The sequence below is a fragment of the Elephas maximus genome, chromosome X (assembly GCF_024166365.1).
Source record: "Elephas maximus indicus isolate mEleMax1 chromosome X, mEleMax1 primary haplotype, whole genome shotgun sequence".
Lineage (NCBI taxonomy): Eukaryota > Metazoa > Chordata > Mammalia > Proboscidea > Elephantidae > Elephas > Elephas maximus.
This window is the reverse complement of record NC_064846.1, coordinates 92,888,540-92,897,342: the sequence shown is the minus strand read 5'-3', so window position 1 is coordinate 92,897,342 and position 8,803 is coordinate 92,888,540. Positions and strand designations below refer to the sequence as shown.

Below are 8,803 nucleotides of genomic sequence, written 5' to 3'. Positions count from 1 at the left end.
TTGTTGAATGCCTTTTCTGGATTGACTGAGATGATCATGTGATTCTTTCCTTTTATTTATGTGGTGGATTACGTTGGTTTATTTTCTAATGTTGAATCACCCTTGCACACCTGGTATGAATCCTACTTGGTTGTTGTGCATTATTTTTTTGGTATGATGCTGAATTCTATTCGCTAGAATTTTGTTGAGAATTTTTTGCATCTATATTCATGAAAGATACTGGTCTGTAATTGTGTCTTTGTCTGGTTTTGGTATCAGGGTTATGCTGGCTTCACAGAATGAATTTCAAAGTGTTGCTTCCTTTTCTATGTTCTAATTATTTTTTATTAGTTAAAAATACTGCTTAATGACCACCATGACCCAGTGGCCTAGGGATCACCTCCAATTATATGAAAAGAAAATAGCTTCAAATCTCTTAGTGGGGAAATTGCCATCCTAAAACATTCCTACTCTTCCTTGACTAAATGTTCTCCGTATCACTGAATCACTTTCTTTCAACGCTGCTATTTACATTTCAAAATGAATATTACTAAGGGTTAATTCAATACTAGTAGCTTGATTATACAATTAAGATAAATTATTTTTGTCAGCATATTTGGAAATATATAGAAGGAATTAAAAGAAATGCAAAATTTCTAACTAGACTTTAACCACATTTCCAGTAATGCAGCTTATTTAGTCAAAGGAAGTACTTTTGTCTAATAATAATAATGGTTATGGATTCAGAGTAATGTCAAAAAAAAAACATTTTGCCGTTGATTATGCACCTCAGTGTTAACTCCAACTTCAAAATCAAGATCTATCCTGTGCCAAATATTCTGACATCAAAGACTATGAAATACTGGCTTCTGGTTACTTACCAAGACTTGTTTTTATATCTAACAAAACTGGACACCCATGTTAGGTAAGTTTAGATATCCACCCACCAATCACAGCAATACAAAACAAAACACAAATATATTAGTCTTTTCCATACCAAATTATTATTTAAAACACATTAAAATCACAAATCAACAAAATAAATACCTTAGGACCTTTTCTGAGAAAATAAAACCTTATTATATGTGGCTATGTAGGAGCCCTGATGGCACAATGGTAAGTGCTCAGTTGCTAACCGAAAGATCGGCAGTTTGAACCCAACAGCTGCTTCACAGAAGAAAAGACCTGGCAATCTGCTCTTGTAGAGATTACAGCCTAAGAAATCCTATGGGGCAGTTCTACTCTGACCTATAAGGTTGCTATGAGTTGGAATCGACAACACACAACAACAACTATGTGGCCATTCATGAGATACACAAGTTTTTCAGACTGAATGATTCTATCAAACAAAGCAAATTAAAACTGGAAAAGAGGAGATTACTAAGTTAACACATACCAAAACCAAAAACCAACATTATATTAATTATTTCTAGCAGGTAAAACTTGATTATATTGTTTGGATTCTTCCTTGCTACTAACGTCAAGCTTAAAGGAACTCATCAAAGTACTGAAAAAGGAAAAGAAAACCTGATAATCAAGTAATTCTGAAGTGTCAACAAAGATTTGTAAGCCTCCCCTATTTCCCTAAAGGTCTTTTATTACTAAGTCAATGTTGTTTTATACACGTGTGAGCATGTGCACACACATGTGTATGTATGCACACATCCCCTTTAGTTGTTTCTCTGTATAATTTCAGATAACAAAAGCAGTGCATTTAAGATGGAAATGGAAAATGCCATTAAGTTCCTAAGCTTTTTAGATCATTCCCAAGTGTAGCAACTTTCAAGTTACATCAGGGATTGTAAGTCTTATTAGAAAACTTACACATTTTGGTCAAAAACAAAAGCAGTATCTCATTTTAGTAGGAAAAAAAATTCCAGTTACTAGATGACAGCTTTGGTGCTGGTTAATGATGAAGAATATTCTACATGCCAATATAAGAATTAAAGTTTTTCCACAAAATGGTATGTAATCACAAAAACTTTCAAAAAATTTAAGTATAGATATTTATCAAGTAAAACATCTGAATTAAATGTGTGTCTATTTCTGACAAGTTTAAATGTGCTTACAAATTCATTTCCATATCACTGAAATATTTCAACTGGGAAGGAGAAGAAACAAAACTACACTGTCCTTTGTTTCTTTCTCTTTTTAATTTTAAGAAACAGACACTTGCCATCTAAATTGTCAGAATAAAGGAGATTTTAAAAACTATACAAACATTTGGAAACCAATCTGATTCATCTGGTGATGGCTATCAAATGGACGCTGGGCCTCAAAAATGGAAATAGGGTAAAATCAAATGGTAACAAAAATCATTCTTTGAGCACAACTAGGACAGTAATAAGAAAATATTTTGGGGATAAATATAGATAACACATTTAATAGATTAGGAAATACGTAAAACTAAAATCCCTTTTTAAATAAATCTTATCTAAAAGAAGGATTACAGAAAATGGGAATGTATGATTTTTTAAAATAAAACAATTCTGCTTCAGTGCAAATGTATAGTCAAAAAGAAAGAAAGAAAAGTTGTTTCATGTGACTTAGCAAGAACAGTTTCCACAGCCTTTCACACTGTTAACAATTTCTTCTTGTAGTTTCTTCCTTTCTTCCTCTTTGGACATATTTTCTTTCTTTGCATCCCATTTGGGGTTATCGTAGTTCTGCACACGACTGCTCTGTGTATGCCACATTTCTGAATAAATACTGCCAGAGTTAGCAAGCAAACCATGGTGGGTACCACGTTCAGCTACCTTACCCTAAGCAAAAACAAGAGAAACATAAAAAAAGGTCATGTAACTAGCAAAATAACTGAAAATAATCTCTAAGGATTTTCAAAGATTTGCATTCATTAAAATACCTCTCACAATTCCTCCTCATCCACAGTACAAGTGGAAAAAAATTTGAGGTAGGAATGGTTTCTCCAGTTGTCAAACTACCCAATCCAGTGAACAAATAGCTATGCAATTCTATACGCTATATCCATTTTATTTAAAGCAAGTAAAATTTTAAAGTTTTATTTTTCATTTTGAAGGACAAAAAGAGGTTAAATGTTTTTAAAGGTGATATTTTCTATAATCAGCAAATATCGAAATCAAAAGCACTGTTATACTGACATTTAAAAGATTTAAAAATAATATTCCAAAGTCCTCGTGTGATCTTTGAAATAAAAAAGATACCTCCAAGAAAATTTTCCTTCTTCAGTAGTTATTTTGTTAACAAAGGCTATTAAAGTTAACACTGCATGGATATGGTACAGATTCTGTTATGGATTAAACTGTCCTCCAAAAAGATACGTTAAAGTCCTAACCCCAATACCTTTGAGGTTGTTTGGAAATAGGTTCCCCCCGCCACCCCCCCCGCCATGGCTGCTATCAGTTAAATGAAAAGAGGTTATACCTAAGCAGGGTAGGTCCCAATCCTAATCTCTTCTGAGTAGAATTTTATAGAAGGGGAGAACAGACAGGGAAAAAAAGTCACACAGGGGAAGTCAGCATGTGAGGATTCCTCTACAAACCAGAAACTGAAAGAGACAAGGAAGGATCTTTCCCTAGGGCCAACAGAGAGAGAGCATACCCCTGACAACATCCTGAATTCAGACTTCTGGGCTCCACAACTGTGAGACAATAAATTTCTGTTCTTCAAAGCCACCCACTTTGTGGTATTTTGACATGGCAGCCTTAAGAAACTAGGACATATTCCAAACTGTGATCTACATTTACTTTGCCTCTTAACAGCTACTGTTAAACATGCTGGGAGACAAAAGGAAGTTTGTCACCTTAACTGGTACTCCTGGTTATAGAACCTTTACAAATATTCCCTTAAGTAAAATAACTTTGAAATTCGTCTGTGCCCACTTCTAAGTGGTTATTTTAAGGCTCCTAATTGACTGTTGGCTGAGAAGTCTAAAAAAGGACTATCTAGCTCAGCTATTTGAATTCCTTTGGAACCTTAAGAGTTTAGCCCTCAATCTTTGTATGTATGGGCCACTTCACTGGCACAAAAGTCCCCATGGATTACATATTTTATACTTTTCTATTTATCAAAACAAACAAACAAACAAATGTTTAAAGAAAACCTTATCAAAAACTAATATAAACTGATTTCCTGGAAGATGGCGACATAAGTAGTTTCACGTTCTTACCTTCACCCCTACCATGATCACTAAGGAAAACAACCAGAAATCAGTAGTCTCAACTCTGTAAAAACTCTAAAAAGCAGTTAGAAGGTTATAGCAACTACGTGAACACTAAATTAAGAAGACAACTTTTAAACAACAGACAAATGTTTTTTTCCTCTACTGCCAGCATCCCTCCCTCTTCTTGAATCTGCTGCAGGGGCAGCAGTGGCAGACCACGTACCATACTCTCAGAGAGGGAACATGTCTCTTGCTCTGGAATGAGCAGAACATACTTTGCTAGTGGATTATTGTACATGTCTGCTCTGATCTGTCTGAGCGCTGCCTGAAATGACCGAAGCAAGGTGAACTTCCTGGTTTGGCCTTCCTTGGGGAGGGGGGCTTGTGAGAGGAGCAGCAAGCAATGCCTGAAGGCTGAGACTGCCCTTAACTGCCAGGGCCTAAGCAACGTGCATGGAGCATACAGTTAAATTCTAAGGACCGAAGAAGCCAATATGAGGTTTCTTGCAGAATTTAGTGCTTCACAAACAGTGTGCATAGGTGAGAACTGAGAAACTCACATGCGTGATCAGAATAAAACACACACACACCAAATACCTAAGAACCTATGCTTTCACCCTGGCTGGACTAATCCCTTAGCAGAGACACAAGTGGCAAAAACTGGGTGAGGTGTTTTTTTGTTTTTTTTCTTTTCTTCTTTCTTCTTGGAATACAGATAAATCTCTTTTGAAATAAAAGCAGTGCACAGACTGGGAAACAGAGTCCTCAGTGTTCATGTACATCCAGAAGGAAGTCATGACAAAAATAGCTGGGGAGGTCACTGAGCAGACAAGACTACTACATATCCTCCATCAATTAAAGAAAAAAAAAATCAAAACCCTGTGGAAAGAGAAAAATCTGAGTCTCGGAGCTAACAAACTCAGAGGAGATAAAACAGGTCTTTTTTCTTACTTTCTCCATAAAGAAAAACAATAAAATAAAAATGGCCATGTGTGACAATGAACACTTTATTTTATGGTAATCTTTTTTAACACATCAAGGGCATGTATAGATATTAGAAAAATACGATGACTTAATGCTTTCCTGTTCTAACTTCGGGAGGCCTAGTGGTGGTGGTGTAGTGGTTAAAGCACTCAGCTGCTAAGCAAAAGGTCAGCAGTTTGAATCCACCAGCTACTCCTAGGGAGAAAGATGTGGCAAATTGCTGCCATAAAGATTTACACAGCCTTAGAAGCCCTATGGGGGCAGTTCTACTCTGTCCTTTAGGGTCGCTCTGAGTCAGAATCAACTCAACAGCAACAGGTTTTGTTCTAACTTTTGCTTTTACTACTTTAATAAACAGTGAGTTAATACAGTTTATTCCTTTTTGGAACTGACATATATTATTTCTTATCAAAAGATAAGAATGGAATTCTATCAGGATTCAATCTCACTCAAAGAACACAAATTCTGTATATTTCATTAGAAACAAATTTTTTAGTTGCCTGTATTTGTAACAATTCACAACGTTTTTCAAATAATAAACATTAAAGTTAAAATCTTTTACCTGGTCCAGGACAATGATTTCATCTGCATCAACCACTGTTGACAATCTATGTGCTATGAAAATAGATGTTCTGTGTCTGACTACATCCCTCATGGCACCAAGAATGGTCTGCAAGTTTGACAGGAAGGGTAGGAGGAAAAAAAAAAGTACATGTAAATTAAAATAATCATACATTTCTAAATGAACATATAAAACGTCAATTAGCCTTTTACTATGTAACGTTACACCAGTACCAAATATTTGACCCAATCTCATAATCTAGTAATAATTACTAAAAAGAATAGGAGAAAATCAAGCACAAAGAAAAGGCAAATATGACCATACTGTCATGGAAAAATTTATCGTTAAGATAGGCAACATTTCTCTAAATCACAAAGTATGGAGGAAGGGAGATATTTGCTATACTTAAAAACAAACAACAACAAACAGGAACTCCAGAACTATCAGGAGCACAGCCAGATATGATGTTGATCTGATTAATAAGAACAAAAATAAAATGTAGAGTGACTTATGTGATGGGACACAGAGAAATTCAAGATTGTTAAAAGAAAGATACGGAGACTCAGAGTATGGGAACATTTCCTTTTTGTTAGTCCAAACTTAGAGGACAAAAGGGGAGACAAAGACAACCGTGTATTTTTAACTTGAGGAAACTACTTTTTCAAAAGCAATCTCACTTCCTAATGCATTCTAGGAAACACATTTTTGTTCATTGCCTGTAAAGTATAAGAGTTGTACATGTATTCAGCTATACTTGGAAATCTGGTTCTAAGTACAGCTGTTGTTAGTAGTTGCAGTTGAGTTGATTCTGACTCATGGTAACCCCATGGGTTACAGAGTAAAACTGCTCTATAGGCTTTTCTTGGCTGTAATCTTAATGGAAGCAAATAGCCAGGCCTATCTTCTGTGCTACTGACGGTTGGGTTTGAATCCCCAACCTTTAGGTTAGCAGTCCAGTGCAAACTGTTTACATCACCTAGGGACCTCTCTAAGTACAGCCAACTAGATATAAATAGCAGTGTGGGGGTTGAAATACACTCAATGACTTCCTATACATATTTTTAAACATTGTATTTATTAAAGGGGTAAAATTATGGAGAGCAGGTAGTTACCCAGGAAAAGAAGACCTTATGTATTTACAAGGGCAGACTGATAGTCAAGGGCAGGGCCAGCCCTAAGAAAACCTGTGATGTTTGTGGGGTCTATTTTTTCTTAGGTCCATTGAAACCTAACAAATCTTCCAGTGATTCACTCCTTTGGGGGGTTCTCTGTTAGCTCTCGATGGGTTACACTCTTTCAGATATTAAAGTTATATGACTCAAGGAGTCCTGGTGGTACAATCGTTAAGCGCTCAGCTGCTAACCGAAAGATTGACAGTTTGAAGCCACCCAGCGGCTCCACAGGGGAAAGACCTGATGATCTGCTCCCGTAAAGATAAAGATTACAACCTGGAAAATCCTTTGGGGCAGTTCTCTGTCACGTGGGGTCACTGTGGGTCAGAATCGACTCAATGGCCCCTAACAACAGTAGGACTTTTAATTTGTGGTAATCTGACACATTTTTAGATACAAGGTTCTTATAAGCAGGTTCCTACACTGCCTATGAATGGGGTCTGGTCCTATTTAATTTTTTTTTTTTTAACAAATCCCCATACTAAACAATTTACTTTGGAATTAAACTGTTTTAAATACACTGTAGATCAAACAATGTGTCATGAAACTTAACTCCATATGCAAATATTATGTCACATAGCCTTTAAGGCCAAAATTAGGCCTATCCTTCAATACTAGGTTTCCACTGTATATTAAATAAAAAGGTAAATGATTGGAGGCAATTGACAAATAACATTTGCTTACCTTCAGTACTAGATTAAGGGGATTTGTTCATGAAATTACCATTACTGTTGAGACCATTGCTATATTTAATGCAAAGATGTGATTATCAAGTCTAATGCAGTTGCTGGGGTAGTGTCATGACATCAGTGTCACAATATCTTGATGTTTCACAATGAATGTAAGCTGATACAAGCACTGCAGGTTGTGTGTGTGCCTGACTTGCATTTCACTGAGTTGCTCCATGATGAGGGAAAGGCTTTTTGGCATGGGTTGTGTCACAATCATTTACATTACTTATTTTAATGAGTGTTAAGTGGCAACCAGACACTGCCACAGGAGAAAGACTAAAACCTTTCTCTGTCAGCATATCGGCCAATTCCTACAGCTTTGCAAGATTCAAGGTTAATACAACAGTATAAGGTTTCGCGCACTTGCAAAAGGAGACACATTTGCAAATGGACTTAACACTTTGATATCTAGTTCAATGCAACCTGGCAATCTTACCATCAACACTTACTATATGGGGGAAAAAAGCTGATTATTTTGCTCCATAGCACCTTCAATTGAAATTCATTCCAAATACAAAGTAATGCGGCCATTTTACTTAAATTTCCAGAGAGAAAAGTTAAACACTGAGAATTGAAGAGCTTTATATTTTCATCATTTACCTCTTCAGTAATTGAATCTAATGATGAAGTGGCTTCATCATAGAGAATGACTGGGGGGTCCTTCAAAATGGCCCTTGCAATTGCTACTCTTTGCTTTTCTCCTCCTGGTAAAGAAAAATTTTAGGGTAAGGAAGCAAAGTGCAAAGACATAATTTTGTTTCTAGGATTTTCATTAATTACAGCCACCAACTAATACCCTCAACATTTACCTCTACTCCTGATAACTGTTAATTTACTGAGTTGTAGAGTCCAAGTTCATACATGGTATCCTTTGACAAACTATATTCCCTGGAACATAAACATAATACTGGATATTCTGACTTCATGGCAGGAGAAAAGAATGAGGAAGGGAGGTAACAACTTTGACTCCACGATTATTCCCCTCACCAGAAATATGCTCATTATACATGCTACTTTACGTTATAGGTACTTCCCAATTAACAGCAAGCTCAGATAGAAAACTTTCAATAGTAATCAAAAAAGCCAAAAACAAATTCCATATATGAAACCTGAAAACTTGAAGATATGAAACTATGATCATCTAAATTCACCTCTTAATATGAAACAAAATACCACTCAGCCAGTATGCACAAGGATGCTTTTTTGACAGAAAGTTATTTTCACAGCATTCTTT

General features: G+C 35.9%; 1 protein-coding gene across 1 annotated transcript in view; it reads right to left on the bottom strand.

Moving 5' to 3' along the window:
- Window positions 1-756: 756 nt before the first annotated feature.
- The window catches only part of ABCB7 (ATP binding cassette subfamily B member 7), a 149,277-nt gene continuing 141,230 nt past the window's right edge, over window positions 757-8,803 (bottom strand). Inside the window, exons 14-16 of the mRNA XM_049873299.1 lie at window positions 8,170-8,273; window positions 5,667-5,774; window positions 757-2,741 (exon numbers count right to left, since the gene is read on the bottom strand). Coding sequence (XP_049729256.1) covers window positions 2,526-2,741; window positions 5,667-5,774; window positions 8,170-8,273 — 428 coding nt within the window. The 3' untranslated portion in view covers window positions 757-2,525. The remainder of the gene's footprint in view (window positions 2,742-5,666; window positions 5,775-8,169; window positions 8,274-8,803) is intronic.